At 43.7% G+C, this 22,726-nt stretch overlaps 1 protein-coding gene across 1 annotated transcript; it reads left to right on the top strand.

The window, feature by feature from the left end:
- The first annotated feature begins 6,072 nt into the window (after positions 1-6,072).
- Positions 6,073-16,959, top strand: LOC134488816 (vomeronasal type-2 receptor 26-like). The gene is made up of 6 exons (XM_063291154.1): positions 6,073-6,293; positions 6,874-7,162; positions 7,746-7,919; positions 10,675-10,887; positions 12,525-12,651; positions 16,049-16,959. Exons 1-6 carry the CDS (start codon positions 6,073-6,075, stop codon positions 16,957-16,959), a joined length of 1,935 nt encoding a protein of 644 aa, XP_063147224.1.
- The last annotated feature ends 5,767 nt before the right edge of the window (positions 16,960-22,726 follow it).

Consider the following 22,726-nt stretch of genomic DNA (forward strand, 5'->3'; position numbering starts at 1 on the left):
ATAGGCTGTCTAATCCCCAAAAAAGTGTCACCTGATGGGACCTCGGAAGTGTCCTTCTCTCTCGCAGCAACATCCCAAGAGAGATTTCTGACTTTGTTCAGAAGAACTCTTAAGCCAGGAGTTGGGCTAGAGAAAAGGCAGCTCCTTTTGTGTTAAATCGCTCTTTGGGGCGGGGTCTTTTTCTTCGTATCCTTGAATTATTTTCATATTCCAGTGAAGGTCTTCTTAGCTTAATGGATCCATTTTGCTTTTCTGTACTTAGACCTGCTCCACCTCACAGGTGAAAAAGGGTCTGTTCCCTGAAATCAAGACTTTTTACCTCTGGGCCTCGACCTTAGTATTATATTTGTGTAAAACGTGAGCAAATTTGGGGTATAACTTAGAGTGGAGAAAGCAAATGTGTAGAAAGTAGAAATAGTTTATCCTTTTCTATCATTCATAACGTAGTTTGGCTCCTACATATATTTCATAAAACAGTCAGATTATTTTTATTTTATATTTTTATGATTTTATTATATTTATATTGTTAAATATAAAATAATTTTATATTTCATAAAAAAGACTATTCCCAAATCTTTATGCACCAAACCATTACTGGCAAATGTTTTGATTGTCTTATTTTACATTCTCCATGTAATTCTCATTTGTAATTCTCCATATGTAATGTGTCATTACATATAACTTACGTCTCTTCCGCAAAGGTCATGGTGCTGGAGCTTGAGCCCCTCAGTGATCACCTCAAAGGGTATATGGGGGGCCGTTTATTAAACTGACAGCAAAACAAAGAGGAGAAAACACTAAAAGGGAGGAACAATTAGATGCCAAAATACGAGCGCATTCAACGTGGACATATACTAAGCAAACCTGCAACTATCCAAGAAACAAAAGTGGCAATAAAAAAAAGCAGACCCGGAAAAGCACCAGGTCCAGCCGGGCTCAGGAGTGCAAAGGACGTGAGGAGGAACCGGTGGGAGCGACAATGAACCAGCACAAGGGATTGAGGCGATGCCGCTGACCGGGGAAGAAAAGCATTTCGTGTGGCACTCAAAAGACACATCGACCGAACAGGTTAGATTCCGAAAAGAAGCATCCAGAAGGACTGCAGGTTTCAATTGACCTAAGAGAGCATCTCAGCCAGAAGGAAGGAAAGCAGCATTAATTTTTCTGCCCTCAGAAAAGGCCTTTGACTCCCCATTCCTTCTGTCAGCGTGCAATAAAATAAGCCCCGCACGTGATGTGGCATTCACCACCACAGAGCCACAAGGGGCAATAAGGCAGTGGGTGAAAACCATCCATCAATTCTCTGGATACCAAATCAACATCCCCAAACCAAAAATTATCCACCTTTAAAGCTTTCACACATAAATTTTCTTGATGTAGAACGCAGTGATACTTCATCAAACGTGACTTGCCCGGTGGCACTTGCATCCTCTTCTATCAATTTTGTAGGTCCCCCACTTTCACCAACCGTCACCGGGGCGCCATCAGTAGATATACCAGGTATGTTGACAGTGGTTAAAGAAAATTGCTTTAATATCATTTTTACTGCTTCGTACAAATCCAGCGGTTTAGCTGTGTCTTTTAACGGCACCAAAGAAGCCATTTCTTCAGTGACATTATATTCGTTATCAACGCCTCTAATAAAAATGGCAAGTTGAGCCGTATCTGGAGCATCGGTACTTCCATCCATCGCCAGAGCAGGTGGGAAAGGTCCCCTCGGCAAGCACCGAGTCACGTCTGACCCTCGGGGGGAGGCCACTTTCGTGACATTTTCTTGGCAGACTATAGCGGGGTGGTTTGCCCTTGCCTTCCCCAGTCGTCCAAAGCATGAAATTTGAAGGTAGCAGCTTTACCCATCAAACCTCACTGCTCATTTGAGGGAATGATATTAAAGGCAAAACAGAAGTACTTTGGCCACATAATGAGAAGACAGGACACCCTGGAGAAGATGCTGATGCTAGGGAGAGTGGAAGGCAAAAGGAAGAGGGGCCAACCAAGGGCAAGATGGATGGATGATATTCTAGGGGTGACGGACTCATCCTTGGGGCAGCTGGGAGTGGCAACTACCAACAGGAAGCTCTGTCGTGGGCTGGTCCATGAAGTCACAAAGAGTTGGAAGCAACTGAATGAATAAACAACAACAACTTATGTCTAATGTGAATAGGTTTTTAACCTGGATTTGGTTACATAGTTTTATCTCTTCCTGTTTGACTTCTCTATAGTTTTTTTATTATTATTTATGAATATTTTGTTTGACTTTTTAGCTCAAGGGTTGGTTGTCTGCCCTGTCCTGGCAAATGGTCTTGGTTTTGTTTCCTTGGGGCTGTGACTGCAACAATGCTGTTGAATTGTACAAAGGAGCATCTGCAGGATCTCATGGCTTCTGACAGAATGATCAAATCAGAATCATGAGCCACAAGCTCCACCCCTTTGGGGCATGTCTGATGTCATGATGCACTTAGGAAAGTGGTGGGCTTTGCATCACAATGTCACAATGCTGCTTCCCTCAGTCTGTCCCTCCTTCTGCTAATTGTCTCCTATATTTTCTGCATGACTTCTATGGATCAATACGTTGCTATCAGGAAAGGTTTTCTGTGGGTGTTTTTACATGTTGCAAATTCCTGAAGACCAGGATTTGGATTTTCTAGGTCTGATCTAGTTGCTGCTCAGGGACTGGTTGCAGTATTGCATCGTCCATTACCAAAGGCCAAATCTGCCCAAGAGCCAGAAGAGGTGGAGGACACTCAGATCTGGGGAGGCCTTGGCTCTCAGGGAAGACCCAATTCAGGCTCTACCTCAGCAGGGAGCTCTTTCGGGGCTGCAGCAAACGTGGGCATTAACTAACCAGTGGTGCTTGTTCTTTCATCAGCACATCTCAGCCTTGTTTTCTTTCAGAAAGAAAACCATATTTGCCCCTCCTTCATTAATTTCCAGGGCTGGAGCTCTGAAAGCTTGGACCTGCGTTCTTGTTGACAGGCTCAATTCCAGCTCTGCAAAGGAGCCGTGGCAGGTGTCACCCTTCTCCCCTATAATTACGGAACCGCTGGGGAGTTCTTCCTCCCTCTTTTCTCTCCTAGGAGTTGTCCAACAGTCATCTTGGATAGCAGCCCTCTGAATGGCACATCCAAGGGACGATGCAAGGTTAACGTCCTGCATTGCCGGAGAAGGCCCTAAATGTAGAGAATTCCTGGCTTAGAGCTTGCCCCAAGATTTGGGCATTGTGTGTCCCTGCGTAATTTCAGACTCTGGCCTTCCTGCTCTCATGCCCCGTTCCCACTAGAGAAGGGAATGTGCATTCCTTCAATGCAAAAAGTGCTAAGCCAGTCTGGCAAGATTCATTTCGTTCCACTTCCTGATGGACAGCTAAACTAATTATTAATTTAAAAGGAGAAAGTCTTTTAAAAGACTCAGGCAGCTTCATGGAGACACCCATTTTATTTATTTATTTACATTTCAAATTTAATCACTGCCCAACTCACTCAAAGAGCTATTCTGAGTGGTTTACAATAAAACCAGAATAAATAGTAATTAAAATACAATAAAAACAATGTTCTTAAATTAAAATATATGATCCAAGATATAGATGTTAAAAAGTTCTTAATTTAATTTACAGGAGCATCTTCAGGGTGTTAACCATCCCCAGGATTGGTTACCCCTCCTCACACCCCTTGCGAGATGGCAGAACTAGATTTTCACCCCATTCTGGAAGGCTGGGAGAATGTGGAGCTGCCTCACCTCTGGGGGAAGAGTATTCCATAGGGCAGGGGCAATGGCACGTTCTTTCATGGATGGGGTCCGTAACATGCCCTCTCTGCCTGACTTGGTAGGATGGGTTGATATAATGGGGGTGAGACGGTCCCTTAGGTAACCTGGACCCATGCCATGTAGGGCTTTAAAGCTGATAACCAACACCTTGAATTGGACCCGAAGCATACTGGCAACCAATGCAGCTCCCGCAGCAAAGGTGCCATCCTTGGGGCACCCAAAACTGCTCACACAGTTTACTCCTCAGATTGCTGGATGCTACACCCTGTTAATTAAGCTGGGTCCCAGGGATCAGATGCACTATTGCTGCTGTGCCAACTTCTCTGCTGCATGGCAACCTCCCACCTGAGCTCAACACATAACCAGGCTGGCAGTGGAGTTTCCCAGTCTTATGGGGTTTGGGGTAGCTCAGGAGTTCATGGACACCATGACAGCCATGGGCCTGTCCCCAGTCATCCATGGCCTGACACATGACAGTGGTCATACGCCTGATCTGAGTGTCTTGTTGGAGGGGGGCAACGCGATCTGGAATTGGGGAACCTCTCTGTGGCTCCTCTGTCATGGTCAGATCACTTCTTGGTAGCCATAGGAGGTTCCAGGTTCAATTACCAGGAGCTGGTAATGACCTATAAAGCCCTACATGGCATGGGACCAGGTTATGTGAGGGGCCATCTCTCCTGTTATATCTACCTGTCCCATCAGGACCAGCAGGAGAGATATGTTATGGGTCCCATCTATGAAGGAGTGTAATCTGGTGGGACCCAGGAAGAGACCCCTTTCTGCCAGGGCACCCACCCTGTGGATCATCATCCCCCCAGATCTTAGATTGGCCCTGACCTTTCTGGCCTTTAGGGAGGGCTTGAAGACTTCCCTGTGCCATCGTGCCTGGGGGTCTGGCAGTAGTGGTGAGCCTTGGCAATGGTGATACTGAATGGATGTATGTTTTATATTCACCATCTGACTGTGATTATGTTTTTAAATGTGTTATTACAATAGTTGTATGCCATTGTTTTTTTTTAATGTTTCTGTTGTGTTGTCATGACCCCGTTGCAAGGCACAAAGAGCCTCGCAACGTGGATCATGATCATTAAGAAAGAAAGGAAGCAGATAAACAAATCAACGCTTAAACCAAGCACCCAAAGCACCCACACCCATGGACTCATATACAGATGAATAGAAGGACTTCAGATAAGCAGCGATAACCCGCACCTGGTGCCCTGGAGGACACACCTGAACCAAGAGGACAAGGACAGCAACCAGGAAAACACCCACGCAGCCATCAAGAAACCCATCAAGGGGAATGGGGACAATGGAGGGTGGAGAAGCACGGGACCCCGCAAGAGGGGTATAAACAGGACACCTCACCATCGCACCCCCATTCCCATTTTTCTCTCTGTCAGACCCGTTTCAATAAACCGGAAATCCTTAATCCCTATTAAGTGAGTCCGTGTCTTATTCGGAATGAGGCTGGCCTTGACATGTGTTTAATTTGTTGTGAGCCACTCAGAGTCACAATTGCTAGATGAGTGGCTATACAAATTTGAGAGACAGAGAGAGAGAGAGAGAGTTGGATGAATATATGCATCCCAAAAAAGAAAATAAATCACAAACAGGCCCCCATCTATATATTTAGCAGGGTCCAAGGATGCTGGTTGCTTCCTTGGAAATAGAAGGTAGGAAGCATTACAGCTGGGTGTCATCCAAGCTCTTGGTGACCTCCCCAACAGTCTCTGTTCATGTTGAAAAGCATGGGAGACAAGACACCATCTTGAAGGATCTCATCAGTCAATCACCAGGGTGTTGAACAATTTTCCTCCAGCATCACTTTCTGGGCGTGTCCCAACAGGAAGGACCAGAACCACTGGAGAACAGTTATCCCCAGGGCTGTACCTGTGATTCTCACAAGCGTGCTTTTCTCCTGCTACACCTTTACATATGAAGCCCCAGAAGAAGTTCAGGACCCTCCAGAGGAGATGTTCCTTCTCACTGTAATTATCACCATCCCAGCCATCTTTGAAACCTCTTCTGCGACTTCTCCAGTGACTGCCTTTCACGTAAACATGAGACTGGAACAACATGCAAGGGGTCTTACATCAGAACAAGATCAATGCCTCTGGTTACTCTGGGTGTTTGGCATAAATGGAATGTGCTGTTGAATCTTTCCTTCGCTCCTTTACACATGCAACTTGGTTGGGCTCTGTCTGAATCAGGAAAACCACTGGCATTTCCATGTTGTGAAAATGCCTCAACTTCTAATTTGTCTTGATATTTAGAAAGAGAGAAGTTGCTGATTCTGGCTGAGGAGGAATGGACCTCCTGCTTCTGCTTCTGGTGATGCTGATGCTGCCCCAAAGAAACTCTGGGAACCTCCGAACTAAATGCTCCCTGACCTTGGAGCAGGAGGTCGGAAAATATGCAGGGAACCACTACCGGCCAGGAGATCATCTCATTGGTGTGGTCGTCAGTGCAACACAGACTGTGTTTGAGCCGTTCCTTTTCACCACAGCTCCTTCTTTTCAGTCTTATTCGTGAGTCATTACTTCCATCCCTCCATTTGCAGTTACAAGCTTTTATTCCTTTATTCTGTGGAAGTAAATCAACTTTCCCTGCCAGTTCCTTAGTCAAGTCAGAAGGATTAATTTAGATCGGAGTGTGTGTGTGTGTGTGTGTGTTTGTACAGTTTCATCTAAAGTAGTTCCTTAAAGATTTGTAGTTGCCTCTGCCTAGCCCAATTCCATAATTTTATAACAGCTCATTGATATTAAATGCCTGCTCCTTATAGCTTTTCTGGCTCACTTATGCATTTTATGCATTTTTAGATGTTAAATGATGTAATTATTTTCAGTACTGATCATTGGGCAAATGAAAATTACTACCACTGCTCAGAATGATACATTTGTGATTGTTAAGCATTGTGGAAGACTATCTCCATCCCATCTTCTTAAATCTCAGAAATGAAAGGGTGACTGGTGAGTGTAATTTGCCTCTGGTTTTGGATCGGTATTGGCTTAAGACTGGATAGGCTTGTGGAGTCAAAGAGGAATAAATTGAATAAGTTATTTTGTTGTTGATGATGATGACGATGATGAGATGCACATTTTACACTAGATCAATCATTGACAGTACAAGAATCCTACCCTTCATTTTGGCCATTCAAGAGGTCAACAAGAATCCCCAGCTCTTGCACAACCTCACCCTTGGCTACAACATCCATGACAACTACATGAACACCCTTGTCACTTCAGATGCCCTGCTGGACCTGCTCTCCACTGGAGAAGCCAATGTTCCCAACTACAGCTGTGGAAGGAAGGACAACCTCTTGGCTCTTCTTGATGGAACTGACAATGACGTCTCCATCCAGATATCTACCGTGGCGGACACCTACAAAATCCCACAGGTTTGTGTGTCTCCTATCTGGCAAAGTGAGTGATAGGTGGTAGGTGAGTGATAGATCAAGTCTCATTTTCTCCATGAAATTCAAGAATTGCTTTTCCTCATGGCCATTTTAGGTGTCATGGCTATGCGTTGGGCTCCCCCGTAGGGTGGGCGCAAGGATCAAACTAAACCTTATTTTTCCACAAGATCATCCCAATTACTTCGTCTGCTTCTGATTCATGAATGTACAAGAGGTGAAAAAGGTGAGGAGAGAAGCGACATCCAAGCAAAGTCTTCTGTAGAAAAGGTAGATGCAGCAAAAATGGGAAGCTAATATTTTCTCCTTGATCTGATCCAAAATTTTTAAGAAATATTGTCAATGGTAAACAAATCCCAGATTCCTTGGAAGAGTCCCAGTTGATTGTCTTGCCTAAACCTGAAAAAAAATTACATCTTATGCACTCAGATGGACCAAGAGCATTAATTAATCAGAATGGAAAAATGTTTACAAGCATATTAGCCAATAAACTGAATTTATTAAAAACTAATGTTTTGACCTTTATCTGATCCCAAATAAAACACATAATCCTTCCTTCCTTTTTCAGATCAGCTATAAAGTTGTCTCAGGGAATCTCGGTGACAAAACTCAATTCCCTTTCTTCTACCGCTTGGCCCCCAAAGAAGGAATCCAGTATCTAGTGATTGTCAAACTGCTCCTGCATTTCAGATGGACCTTGATTGGTCTCTTTGCTTCAGACAGGGAGAATGCAGAGAATTTTGTAAGGACTTTGACTCCTCTGCTTTTCAGGAATGGCATTTGTATTGTTCTAACACAAAGGTTCTCAAAGACCAGGGATTTAGTTTCAATCAGTGATGCCCTCTCTAAGTGGAGACAAGTCAATGTCTTTGTTTCCTTCGAAGAAATAGGTAACTTCATTGAAGGAATTTTAATCTTAGATATGGCGCTTCAACACTTGCCAGGACCCATTGAAGGGAAAGTCTGCATCACCACAGCCTTGTGGGATTTAAAAGAGATGTATCATAAGAGTTATTTACAACATGTCCATAGCATTTGGTTCTTTGTTATGCAGACAAAGGAATGGCTGTTAGATAGCACATTTCAAGAGTTTTTCTATATGAACGGCCACTATAGAGAGAAGGCTCTTAACTGTTCCTTTTCAAAGCACACCTTTTCTGTCAAAGGCCGGGAAAGATGCACCCAGAAAGCGCCACTTGAGCCCCAACAGGAAAGGAACACATTCCAGATTCTAAATGACCACCATGTTTACACTCTTGTTTGGACTCTGGCCCACGCCTTGAATGCTGCGTACTCCTCCAGATCCAGGAGGAGAAGGAAGGAGGGCGAAGAGAGACTGGGGGCTCCAAGGCTGCAGCCGTGGCAGGTAGGGGGTCCTGACAAGGATCCATCAAACTTAGTTCCTTCAGAGCAGGAATCCAACGGAAGAGGGAGGAGACCCTTGTCAACCTCCATCTGCTCTTCCACTGCCTTCTGCTCCTTCTTTTGACTCACTGCTGCCTTGCACAGTTCTTTCCACTTAATGGTTGGGGGCTGAGTCTGGGAACTTCCAGGGGTGGGAAGGAGAACATTGAACATCTGTTTGGTTTTTGCTGATCATTTTCACATTGTGCCACTCTTTCCAGCAACTGCAGGTAGTTTTGTTTCTGTTTCTGTGTCTGGGCATATATTTGATGATGTTAAACACTGCTAACCTTAAAACAGATGTATGTTGTTTTTTTTAAAAAAAAATGAAGGAGTGAGGTAGACGTTTTGCTGTTTTTTACCTGTGTGTATGGATGTGGTAAGCATCCTAGAATTTTCAAGTCATAAAGTCAAAGGAGTCCCTGAGGCCATCTAGCCCAACCTCTCCTCTTTGCAGGAATCCCAGTTAAAGCATTTCTGACTGATGGCTGCCTGGTCTTTCATTAAGATCTTCAGTGGAGGCATGCCTTAACTTCTCTGGTTCAATGGCTCAGCTATGAAACTGCTCCTCCTTTTAGGATGTTTTTCCTCTCATTCAGCCAGAATCTCCTCTCTTGTACAGAGTTCATTTTTCCATGTCCTGCACTCTGGAATAACAGTGAACAGGACTTAAGCTTCTGTGTAATACCTTTCAGGTATTGGAAGAATGCTACAGTATATCCTCCCTTCTCCAACTAGCAGATTTTGTTAATAAAATTGGTTGGTTGGAAAAGGTGCTACCAGGCTTCTTCTGATTTTTAGCTAGCATAGACCAGCCTGGCTCTCCTCCTTGTTGTCTTTTCTCAAGGCTAAGAGCAGCTCCTTCAATCTCTTCATTAGCTTCATTGCCCTTCTCTGAATCTGGTCCCATTTTTCTGCAATTGATTCTCCAAATGTGGTGCCTGCAAGTGGACCTGGTACTTGGGTGGGGTCTCCCCAAACCAGAACACAGCCGAACTTCCTGAGATTCCTGTGGATGCCTTTGCCTTCTTTCCATGAGCAACACATTTATAATCAACCACTATTTCAAGATCATTGTCACAAGCGTTCTTACCAAGTGCGGAATCCCTCATCCTCTACCTGGGCATTTTTATTCTTCTAAGTGAAGCATTTTGCACTTCTCTCTGTCTTAAATTTCATTTTTGAGCTCATTTTGGTAAACTATCAAAATTTGTTTTGAATGTTATATCTGCTTGTAGCTCATGAATTATGCCACCTAATTTGATATCAGCTGCCAATTGATAGCCATTCCCTCCACCATTTATCAAAACCATTAAGAAGATGATAATAATACATTGTTGCAATCAGTGATCTGAATACATATGTAAGGGAATATCACTTTTGCACTTCTATCAGGAAAACACAATTTTTTTTTTCCTGGAAGCATAGCATTTTTTGTAAGAGCTCAAGATAGGTTTAAGAGTTGGTATAAAACTTCCATTAGAAAATCGTGGCTCCTTTACTCTATTTCTCTGTGTTAAAGAAAATACTGAAAAATAGCATACCAAGGACTAACTGCTATTTATAACTCTCCAGCTTTATCAGGAAACACTGAAAATTCTTTGCATAGAATTTTCCAGCTAGTTTTTATCCACTTAATTATCATGCCATCCACCCTCATTTAACTGGTGAGAGGAGATGGGTGGTGACAAATTTGCTAAATAAAATAAATAAATAAAACTAGCATCCTAAACAACACAGCAGGAAGTATTTTGTTAATATTTTCCTAAAATCCTTGTACATTATATCTGTAACCATCCCACAATCTATTAAGGAAGTGATGTGATTAAAAAAATGAGAGAATATTATCCTGGCAACTTTCTTCTTGATAAATCCAGGCTTTCTGGTAACCAACCTATTGTTTTCAAAGTGTTTATGAATGATCTTTTTATGACCTGCTCTAGAATTTTCCATGTAATTGATGTCTGATTAATAAAACTGTATTTTGCTGAATTTTTCTTTTTCACTCTTAAAGATAGTGGTAACATTTGTTCTCCTGTCTGAGGATATTTGCAGGTTTCTGCTTTTAAAATTCCTGGGTGTTTCCATTCTAGTTCCATCCCTTTCTGGAAAAGAATGTGTTTTGCAATATTTCCCAGGAGAAACTATACTTGGACCAAAATGGAGATCTAGCAGCTGACTTCAACATTATGAGCTGGGTGTTTATCCCCAATAAGCCCAGCATGAAAAAGAAATTGGGGAGTCTGGAAAGGCAGAGACTTACTATCGACCAAGATGCTCTGTCATGGCTGAAGTTGCTCAACGAGGTGAGGAAAATCATGGCTTGTTTTCTCTGCTTTTCAACACCTTAAGACATTTGGAGGATCTGATGATGAGGACACATTTCAGTTGGACTGGCACTGGTCACCATAGTGGGTGACCTACACTCAGAACTGAATGATTGGAGCACAGCCCTACGCATTTTCTTATTCTTCAGAAGATTCAGTATTATCACCCAAGGTGTCCTTCTGAGCTGACTGTCCCCTCTGCAATTGACTCTCTCCATAAAACTGCTGAGAGAGATCATCAGGAGCTGGGGATTGTGCTGCTGATAGCCTCAAGTTTGCTTGTTCATGGTTCTCAAATGCCAGAGAAGGAGCAATCCCATTGACCAGTGCCTGAGTTCAGTGTTGGGCTGCACAGAGGTCTTATTGGTCCCAGTGGGAAATGAAGCTTTGGAATTAGGATTTAGCTTTTCCTGGTTGACTCCCTGAAAGGGCATGTCTATTGTCTGTCACTCTTTTTAAGCAGGCTGGACCTAGCAAGAGTTATCTGTGCCTCTCTTTCAGCCCAGCTTGTGAGAGGGCCCTTCATCTGAAGCCTCCTTGAACACAACTATCCCTCCAAAGGGCTGCATGGCCCCAGTTTGATAAGATATTGGTTGAGTTTATCTCTATTGTTAGCTACCTGAAGGCCCTCTGGGCAAAGGAGGCTCTAAACCTCACTAATAATAAATGTGGGACTGTCTTTCGATGTCAGTTGGTGTCACCTAATTGTAGTTCTTGAAGAGAAAGGACCTTGTCTTGGATACCTAGCTGCCCTGTAGAAATATCCATTTCTTCATCTCCTTTAAGGCTGATAGCCTTAATTTGTAAAGAATGTTTCCTTTGTAATACAATACAGGTTCATCCTGACGTCCAACTTGCTGCAGCTCAAAGATTCATTATGAAGCTGATTTCAGGGACCCGTTCTCTTGACGTTGCCTCCATCTCATCTCAGTTCTGTCCTAGCAACCCTGCAATCATTTTCACTCTTAGTTATTTGACCAGGACAGAAGCCTTATAAATTCAATCAATCAATCAATCAATCAGTCTGCTGTAAGATCGATAGCCCTAATTTGCAAGGGTTTTTCCTTTGTATCCTCATCAGGCAACCTCAGGGGAGACCAAAAGTGTACTGCTTTCAGAGAGGAGGGGCTATGCAGCATTTGACGGAGTCTGCAAGATATTGTTCTGATCCGTTGGGTCAGAAGGTTCTTCCTTCATCACAGTTTCTTCTACTGCAAAATTTCAAAACAGTGATGTTTCAAGTAAGATTGAATATCAATTGATCATCATAGCTTATGGTCAGGGATATGCGAAGCACAGAGGAATGCATGTTAATACAGCCATGAGACAGAACCCAAAGGTCGTCCCTTAATTCTTAAATCTTTTCTGTAAAAACCCTCAAAAGCTTACTAAGTAGAAAAGTACTTCATTGCAGCGTGAAATATCAGAAGCGAAAAGGAGGAACTAAATGAAGAATCTGCCAGTAGTTCTCTCTCTCAGCCTTTCGGAACTGATTAGGTCATACTCCAGTGAAGCCCAGAGGCTATCTTGGCTATTTTTCATCTCTACCTCCATTTTCCATAGATGATTCGTCTTAACACTTTTTTTTAATTGGCATTCCTTGTCTTTCTGCTCAGTCTCTGCCTCAGTCCAGATGTGGGGAAAATTGTCCCGCTGGATTTGTCAAGCGGGCTCGGGAAGGAGAGCCAGTTTGCTGCTACAATTGCATTCCTTGTCCGGAGGGAACCATCTCCACTCAGGAAGGTGGGTGCCGTTGGAGGAAGCAGCAGGCCATGTGGGAGTGGGTTTGGATGGAAGTGCAGGTTTAAAGACACATCCAAGCTTCTTTTCAGCATGCACACGCATACACATTTCTTCCAGATCGGGAGGAATGAGATAAAGACCTTGAAGGATGAGCTAGGAAGAGATGGAAGGATGAGTGGATCTGGCAAGGTTTCACTGCCAGAGAATACATGTCCGCTCTTCAATTTGGAAGTATGTCTTCCGTGTTTACCTTTCGGGGAACATCTGAATTCTTTGAAACTTGAGAAATGGTTTGAGGCCAGTTGCTTTTTCTCACCTGAACCAAATTTACTTTATGCCATGTCCAAAAGGGGACACAAAAAAAGATACATCAATCAATCAATCAATCAATCAATCAATTTTTATCAAGGTCATAGAGCAACATAAGCAGAAAGATCTAATTGGGGTGATGGTGGAGGGAGAGCTGTTGCATTCAGAGGAACAAGAGAAAACAAAACGGAGCACTCGCCATAAAGAGAGGAGTGATGTAAACTAAGTTAACCATGATTAGGAATCTGTTTATCATTTTTCTCTCCAACGCTCTAATTGTCCGAGTTGCAGATTAAGAGGTAAAAGAGAAGTACTGGTTATAGCCCAGTTCAACGTTTCCCGCTTCAGTTGAACTGCCATCATGATGAACCTCCTTCTAAGCCATGTTGGTGGTGGTACTTCTGATTCCTTGGTGTTACTGGTACTGGACCTTCCCACTTCTTCTCACCTCCTTTTATCTTCTTTTTTGTTTAATAGTGAAATACAGACAACCGTACCACTAACAAAACAGAAATACAGTAGTGGTTCTAAAAGGAAAAAAGGCCTACACAAAATTGGTATTAAAAGAAACCACACATAACAGAGAGGAAGGGGGAAAGAGAAAATAATTGATACACAGTGATTTTGGTTTGCAGTTCAGTCCTTAATGTTGCTAGTAAATCTAGACCATATGGAACCAAATTGCTTTCTCTTCCATTTTCTAATATACTTTAGGGAAGAAAGTTCTCATACTCACTTCCTTTCTTTCCTAAGGAATTAAACTCCCTTAAAATCAGGAGACTAAACTTCTTTCCATTTTCATACAATTTTCTATTTTCCTAAGCCCAAAACCCAGCTGAGTCAAAGCTCTTCATTAAGTGATGTATTCCATATTTTAGGAATATAATTTCACATCACATTTACATTTTAACTTTTACCTTTCTTGCCAAAATTATCTTCACATATGCCATGATTTCAAATAAAAAAGGAGCTTTGGCCAAACAAGACCAAATAATATGAGTTACAGACCCCTCAAATCTCTTACAACATCATCACAGGAAAAAAATAACTCATCTCCAACCTTTTTAAAGGTGGGACGCAGTGGCACTGCGGGTTAAACCACTGAGCTGTCGATCGGAAGGTCGGCGGTTCAAAACCACGCGGCGGGGTGAGCTCCCACTGTTAATCCCAGCTCCTGCTCACCTAGCAGTTCGAAAACATGCAAATGTGAGTAGATCAATAGGTACCACTTCGGCGGGAAGGTAACGGCGTTCCGTGTCGTCATGCTGGCCACATGACCTGGAAGTGTCCTATGGACAACGCCGGCTCTAAGGCTTAGAAACGGAGATGAGCACCGCCCCCTAGAGTCGGACACGACTGGACTTTATGTGAAGGGAAACCTTTACCTTTACCTTTAACCTTTTTAAAACATTCTTTGAAGGTCCAACAGATGCGAAACCAAATTTAATGACCAAGTCTGTCTAGCATCTCTCAAGGCTGGAAATAAAGATCCCCAATACTATACACAGACCCTAAAACTTGCTGTTCTGAGAGGCCCAAGGAGGGTGAAGTTCAGCCAAAGTTCTTGTTCCCCAAGGATAGAGAAGTTAAAATAAAAGTCCAGGATTACAACTGAAAATCTATGAGACTAAAGTTGCCTTCACCATAAGGGAACTCCATTTCCCCCCAGATCTTTGAGGGCTTCTGCTCAGGATGGTCCCACCCTGATGACCTTGAAGAAGCTGGAAAGACCTTGTTGTTCTCCCAGGCTCTGGGGCAGAGGGAAGGGGGAGACCCTGCTGAATGTGATTTGGGGTTATACATGGTTTGGGGAGGGCATTCAGGATTTATTTTTGTCTTCTGTAATTATTTACTTTTTTAGCTGTCAACCCCCCAGAGTCATTGGGAGTCAGGAAGCTTATAAATTGCTTGAATCAATCAATCAATTAATATTTTATCATTAGTTTGTCTATGTAAGGTATCTAATTCTAATCTAATTAACATGGCAATCCTTCTTAAAATACACATAAGTTTCAATATAATATTTTTTAGATTTTTTTATCCCGCCTTTATTATTTTTATAAATAACTCAAAGTGGGGAACATACCTAATACTCCTTCCTCCTCCTATTTTCCCCACAACAACAGCCATGTGAGGTGAGCTGGGCTGAGGGGGAGTGACTAATTACATTGATCCTACCCCAGAAATCCAATGGAAGGTTTAACTGTTGGGTTTGATCTACTGAAATTGTATCAATACATTTAGACATACTGGTTTCACATGAGAAAACCCTTTGGAAGGACTCTGATCGCTGGGTAAAGATTGTAATCCAATGGACAGAAGAGGGTGGAAATCGTATCTTCTTAGCTCATTTTTCAGGAATTCCATTTGAACCACATCAGACCTTTACAACATCCAATCCAATTAGAGCAGCCAATCCATGAATCAAGAGTCGTCCATGCCTTAATCACCTCCTAGATGATCACCTGTGCCTTAAGCACCTCCTGGAAGGATTCTTGCAATGCTCTCTACGTGGGGCTCCACTTGAAGATCACTGGGAAGGTATGGCTGGTCCAGAATGAGCTGGCGTGGACAGTTCCCGGTGCACCTCATAACACCCACATTATACCACTGCTCCCAGTAGCCATTCCAGGTTATTTGTAGAACTAGCTTTCTCTGCCAGCCAACTAGATTTGGCAGGATGGCCACACTCTGGGTCCTGCCTATTAAGAAGTGCCATCTGCAGGACCCAGAATCTGGGCTTTCTCTATTGCAGAGCCTGCCCTTTGGAATGTCATATCCCCCAATATGCATTTGGCCCTGGCCTTGGTGATGATTCATAAATCCTTGAAGACCTGGGTGTTCCCTTGAAATGGGGTCTGGAGGTTGGTGCAGCCTTTCTGTGGAGGTGTTAAGACGTTCATCTCAGGAAATGTTTCTCTTTAAGGGACATCTTCAAGTACATTCCATATTATGTACATTTCTCCCTATGTGCTGACTCACTCAGGCAATTTGCTATTTCTTTTCTATCAGCTGTTGTCCAAAGAAGGTCTTTCTTGAACTGTGAAAGGTGAGACTATAAAAGAGACGTTACTTTTGGTTTTTTCAGACACTGAAAAATGCACCAAGTGTCCAGACAATCAACATCCAAATGAGGACCGAGTCCGATGTCTCCCCAAAGTGATAACCTTCCTGTCCTATGAGGAACATCTCGGAATCATCCTGATCTCCTTTGCCCTACTCTTGTCCTTAACCACAGGCTTTGTTTTAATCATATTTATTAAATATCTAGAAACTCCTATTGTCAAAGCCAACAATCGGGACCTCTCCTACATCCTCCTGGTCTCCCTCCTGCTTTGCTTCTTGTCCTCTTTCCTCTTCATTGGCCGACCAAGGAAAGCCAGCTGCCTTCTCCGACAAACGGTGTTCAGCATTGTCTTCTCAGTTGCCGTGTCTTCTGTATTGGCCAAAACGATCACGGTGGTGCTGGCCTTCCTGGCCTCAAAGCCAGGGAACAGAGTGAGGAGTTGGTTGGGGAAGAGCTTGGCCAACTCCATCATCCTTTCTTGTTCTGCTGTCCAAATTGTCATCTGTGCCACCTGGCTGGGAGTTTCTCCCCCATTCCCTGATGCTGACCTGCACTCCCAGCCTGGAGAGATCATCCTGCAATGCAATGAAGGCTCTGTTGCCATCTTCTACACTGCCCTTGGCTACATGGGCTTCCTGGTGGCCATCTGCTTCACGGTGGCCTTCCTGGCCAGGAATCTTCCTGGGTCCTTCAATGAAGCCAAGCTGATCACCTTCAGCATGCTGGTCTTCTGCAGTGTCTGGGTCTCCTTTGTGCCCACCTACCTGAGCACCAAGGGGAAGTCCATGGTGGCTGTGCAGGTCTTCTCCATCTTGGCCTCCAGTGCTGGCCTGCTGGGCTGCATCTTCTTCCCCAAGTGCTACATTATCATTATGAGGCCAGAACTAAATACTAAGGAACATCTAATGATAAAAGCAGGAAACCGATTGTGAAATTGTTTCTAACAATTGCATTTATTACTGGGTTTGTATGCTGCCTTTATCATGTATGTATTTGACCATCAAGTTGGCTGTCTAGAAAAGAAATAAAAATATAAAGAGTGCAAGACTAATTCCAATAAATTCCAGGAAAGAATCAAGTGGTAAAATGAATGTATTAACTTTAGAAAGTTATCACGCAGCCAGGGAAGAACAACATAGCAAATGAAATAGTTATATAAACAGGAACTATGAAGAGAAGACAAGACTCCCAAAAGAGAGGGGCAAATAGTCCATTGCCTGAAGTGAGATGGATATGGAAATCTAAGTGTGTTTGCATAGTCACTTGCTTTCTGTGGCTTGTTCTTGAATGTAGGTAAGGGCAATAGAGCTGGGTGTCAGCCATATACCGTTGACCCCCAACTCCAAGGTACTGAATGACCTCCCCCCAGTAATTTTTCCAATGTTAGGAAATTAATTAGAACCTTGTGGGACATCATAGTTCAATAACCTAGCTCACACTATACTATTTCTGGACATGGTCTCACAGGATAGACCCCACTGTAAAACACCACCTGGAAGGCTCAACACCTGCTCTGAAGACGTGATCCAAGAAAGTCACAGTCTGAGACCAGATTGGCCCATATTAAAACAAGCCACGTGCTCCTCTTGCCTCCAAATGGAAAGCTTTCAGCCATTAGGCCATGTGAATGGGAGAAAGATGGCCAAGAATTGAACTTGGTTTCTACTTGTAATAGAGTCTATGGTTTGTATTTGAGAGTTAGCCAGATTTCTTCTTTAACAACTTTTCAAGTTCTTGTATAAACATAGCTTAATAAAGAGCTTAACCCTCAATTATTGCCCATGAAGCTTCTAGTTCCAGAATCGACCAGATGGATACCATGAATTGGTCTTGAAAGCCACGAAGAAATCCTCATGATTCATACTATTCCCTCCCATCCAATTTCTGGCATCAACAACATCTGCCTATCCCAGGTCCTTGGGAAAATTTTGAGGAAACATCAGATTCTGTCCTCATTTGGATATCGATCCAATTTTTTTCTAATCACCAAAACCACAAATCATAAGTGCATTTTTTTACCGTTTCATGCAAAAACTCTATAAGGGGTTTCCATCCATCAATATGGATATTGTTTTTTCTCTGATCAATGAAGTTAATTTAGCCATCTCTGCAAATTCCATCATCCATCAAAGTTGAATCTTTCCACCTTTGAGCATACAATGGTCTTGCGGCAGTTATCATCTACAAAAACAAAGTTCCATGAGTTTTTCTAGTTGCCTGTCCATTAGTCCCCCCCAAAAAAGCCTGTGGTTTCAATTGTGTTTTACCCTTTAAGATCTTCTGAATTAATGTATTCGTATCCAATCTTTTTTTAGTTTTTTTGCATGTCCACCAAACATGATAAAACATCACTTCATGTTGTTTGTGCTGTTTGAGCCTGCTTCTGACTCCAAAAATGAAACTTATTCAGAGTCAGAAGGGGAAAACGAAACCTATCAGGAAGGACTTGGAGAATCAAAATCGGGAAGTGACTCAGCAGAGCAGGAGAAATCGCAGACGCTGATTGGACAAACTCTGGAGGGAGATTGTCCAATCAGTGCTCGAGAGAGGAGAGCAGAGAAGTGCGTGAAAGAAAAAGAAGCCCGATTGGCTGCTAAAGGAAAGTGGCGTGAAAAGGAGCAAATTAAAAGGCAGGCTCACCAGGAGCAAGCTGCCAGAGACAACCGATCCTTCGAGCTCACAGCACCTGAGGAAGAATCCTTATCAGCGTCAGAAACCTTGCCTGTAGCCAGCGTGGAACCAGCACCAGCGCCTTCTGCCCTCACAGAACTGCCTTCTGCACAGGTCACTCCATTTGAGCCTCTCCTTGCTGTCCCTGCTGAGCACAGCCTCGCGTCCAGCTCCAAGCCTCGCTGCATTGCTCCAGTGCAATCCAGGTGTGCCTTCAGATCTCAGCCTTGCCTAGGCACTCCAGGCCAGCCTAGCCTTGTCTCCAGATTCAAGCCTTGCCTCAACACTCCAGTCCAGTCCAGCCTTGCCTCCAGAGCCAAGCCTAGCCTAGACGCTCCAGTCCAGTCCAGTCCAGCCTAGTCTCCAGATACAAGTCTTGCCTAGATGTTCCAGCCAAGTTCAGTCCTGCCTTCAGAACCAAGCCTTGTCTAGACACTCCAGCCAAGTCCAGTCTTGTCTTCAGAACCAAGTCCTGCCTAGGTACTCCAGCCAAGCTTTGTCTAGCCTCTACGTGCCAGCCTGATCCAGCCTGCGTGCCAGGGCACCAACTGTCTAGAATGTATAAAGGTACCTCGAATCTTTGCTGGAAATATGAACAATGCCCTGTTCAGCCTCTCCTTTGCCACACACTCTAGCTCCTTCCAGTCTTGCAGCTTCAATCAGAGGATTGGCCAAGTTCTGTCTTGCTGTCTCATCACAGTCTGACTCTGCAGTGTTGCCTGAGTGTCCTTTGCCACCTGGGCAGACTTGATTGAATTACATGCTCTAATCTATTGCAAGAACTTTTACTATTGTAAATAGTTTATTCAATAAATAATTTTATCAGTAACTCTGCCTGGCCATCTCATAGTCTGAACAGGACATTGTTCATATTTCCAGCAAAGATTCGAGGTACCTTTATACATTCTAGACAGTTTCTCTGGTGACAAATACCAATGATACATCATTTTATAAAAATTCTCTTTAAGGCTGGAACAGATGTCATCCTCAGTTCCATCAAGAAGAGCCATGAGATTGTCTTCCTTTCCACAGCTGTACTCAGGAACATTGGCTTCTCCAGTAGAGCGCATGTCTAGCAAGGCATCTGTTCATTCCTCCTCAGGCTGAATCAGCAACTTCTGTTTCTAAACGAGAAGAGTCAGAAGAAGTTGAAGCACTCTCGCAACATGGAAATGCCAATGGCTTTCCTTATTCAGACAAAGCCCAACCAAGCTTCACGTGGAAAGGAGAGAAAGGTACATTCAGCAGCATAGTCCCTGCTTGTCCTAAAACCTGTGCCAAATGCCCAATGTGACCAGAGACATTTATCGTTTTCTGATGTAAGATCCCTTGCATGTTGTTCGAGTCTGGCATTTATGTCAAAATCACTAGAGAAGTAGCAGAAGAGGTGTCCATGATTGGGATTGTCATGAGCACTGATGGGGAGCAGGAGGGGACCCCTGTCCAGGGGGGAAAATGCATGCGTAGTAGTGAGGAGTTGAGCAACCATTCAAAGAGACACAGAACAGACCCGCCTTAACTTTTGGGGTTTATCTGTCTGGATTTTTCCCATGCTTCTTCAGTTTGTTAGGATTTTCTGTCTTATGTTGCAGTAATAAAACACTAGAGGCCTATTCCTCGTCTCAGCGTGGTTCCTGACTGTTAGGACAGGGATGGTGATAATTACAGTGAGAAGTAACATCTCCTCTGGGGAATCCTGAACTACTTCTGGGGCTCCATATGCAAAGATGTAGCTGGAGAAAAGTGTGTTTGTGAAAAGCACAGATACAGCCCTGGGAATAACTGTTCTGCAGTGGTTCCGGTCCTTCCTGTTGGGACATGTCCAGAAGGTGATGCTGCAGCTTGATAGTTCAGTACCCAAGTGGTTGACCTATGAAGTGCTTTAGGATTCTATCTTGTCTCCTATGCTTTTCAACATCCACAGAGAGTGCTGGGGAAGGTCGCCCAAAGCTTTGGTGCTTGGTGCCCCTGAATGCTGATGACACCCAGCTCTACTTCTTCCTGCCTTTTAACTCCAGTAAAGAGCCCTTGAACCTTGCCTATTATGAAGGTGAGGGCCTATTCATGATTTTTCTTCTTTGACATATGCAAACCACTCAGAGTCCCTCTTGGGGGGGAGATGGGCCATAGTAAAAATTTGAGAAATAAATAAATATTCATCCTACAATTGAACTGACTTTAGCATTTCTTGTGCCTGAAGGGAAATTAATACCTTATTTCCCATCTATTCAAGAAACACCATTTTGGAGATAAGAGACAGGAAAGTCAAGCCTGTGGACTGTATGAGTGGATGGGGAAGGCTGTGAAATGCATGAAATGTGGCAACCCCCTTCCCCTTTGACCTGCACTGGCGGCCACTTTGCTTCTGGGTCTGATTCAAGGGACTGGTTATGACCTCTGCATGGCGTAGGGCCTGGTTATCTTATCTGATGGGCCACCTATGTCCCGTGGTGTCTGTCTGCCTGGCTGACGTGAGCCAATAGGGTTGGCGAGCTCTGATCCCCTCAATTAAACAGGGTCATCTTTCAGGTCCCAGGAAGTGAACCTTTTCTGCCACGTCATGCACTTCTGAAAGACAGTTCCCTCTGAGGTCCATGGTGCTCTCAATCTGAAGGAGATGAAGGCTTTCTGCAAGGCCTTTAAGGAAGGCCTTTGGCTGTCCTCCCAGGCCCTGGGCTAGGGTGGTTGGGGCACTTCACAGGATGAGATTGTGCACATTTTTGTGTGGTCAGCTGGGTGTGCCACCTTGTTCTTTATGCAGTAGGAAAAATCATGAGAGGCCAACCTGAATACGCAACATCTCTTCCCAGCCGACTTCTGCTACCTGTCTTTGGACTAATTCCAGCTAGAATTGCCCTGGATGGTTTTAATATTTCTTCCTCATTTTATTCCATTCCTGGATGGAATTCTCCTGGAGGAGAGTTTGGAAGGACTTGCAGAGAGACTGGAACAGGGTCAGAGAATGGCAGTGAAGGTGGATCAGGGGACTCGAAGCTAAGCCCTGTAGAGATTAAGAGGGCTGTTGGGTTCTTGGGATTCACAGAGGTTGATTTTCTTCTTGCAAATGTTTCTTTATCAAACTAAGTACCATCATCAGTGCTTTGACACAAGGGAATGGAGGTCTCTGGCTTTTATGTGCAGCTACCTGTCCTACTTGTCTTGGATCAGGGTTGTTGTACTGTGTGCTCCTGGTTCTGATTGGCCTTCCTGGCTTGGTTGGCTATGCAGTTTCATCTTAGATTGTTCCTGACTATCACACTGGTGCTTGCTTACAGGATCTATGTGTTGTTTGCTGGGTGTGTGATAAGGGAGTCCATTGGCTTCCTTCTTGGGTCCATGGTTTGTAGGCCAGCTTCATCTCTCTGTGTCTGTTGCTGGCCACTCTATCCCAACTGCTGGCTTCTAGGAATTCTCTTGAGTTTAGGATTTGACGTGATCTCAAATGGTTACAGTTTCCCAGTTGAATTTCCAAATTGGTAGGACTGGAAATATAGTATAAGAAAAGGTGCTAACTAATCCACCCATGCAAATATGTACAGATTTATGGCTGCACAGATTTCTACACTCATACAAAACAGTTCCATAATCACAAAAAAAAAAAAAGAAGTATGGGAATAGCAAGATAGATAAGTATTACAACCCCACCTGTCATGAGCACTGATGGTGAGCAGGAAGGGGCCCCTATCCAGGGGGGAAAACGCATGCATAGTAGAGAGAATTTGAGCAGTCATTCAGAGGGACACAGAACAAACCCGCCTTGACTTTTGGGGTTTATCTGTATGGGTTTTCTCACACTTCTTCACTTTGGTAAGATTTTCTGTCTACTGTAGCAGTAATAAAACACTAGAGACCTATTCCTCATCTCGGCGTGGTTCCTGCTTGTCAGGACACCACCAGACAGAAGGATCTGCAAGGTTTCTTGATGCCTGAAATTATTCATAAAAAGACTTGTCAAAACACCTTAAACCAAGATGTTCTCCAGAGCCTTCCTAGAGTATGCATTCTGCCTAAGGGGCCTCCGGACTCCTA

Source organism: Candoia aspera, chromosome 2 (genome assembly GCF_035149785.1).
Source record: "Candoia aspera isolate rCanAsp1 chromosome 2, rCanAsp1.hap2, whole genome shotgun sequence".
Classification (NCBI taxonomy): Eukaryota; Metazoa; Chordata; class Lepidosauria; order Squamata; family Boidae; genus Candoia; species Candoia aspera.

Bases quoted from the DNA above. Each gene is read 5' to 3' on its own strand.
- LOC134488816 (XM_063291154.1), top strand. From the start codon at position 6,073: ATGGACCTCCTGCTTCTGCTTCTGGTGATGCTGATGCTGCCCCAAAGA. The intron at 7,163-7,745 runs GTTTGTGTGTCT...TTCCTTTTTCAG, and splicing joins ACACCTACAAAATCCCACAG to ATCAGCTATAAAGTTGTCTC. The intron at 10,888-12,524 runs GTGAGGAAAATC...CTTTCTGCTCAG, and splicing joins GGCTGAAGTTGCTCAACGAG to TCTCTGCCTCAGTCCAGATG.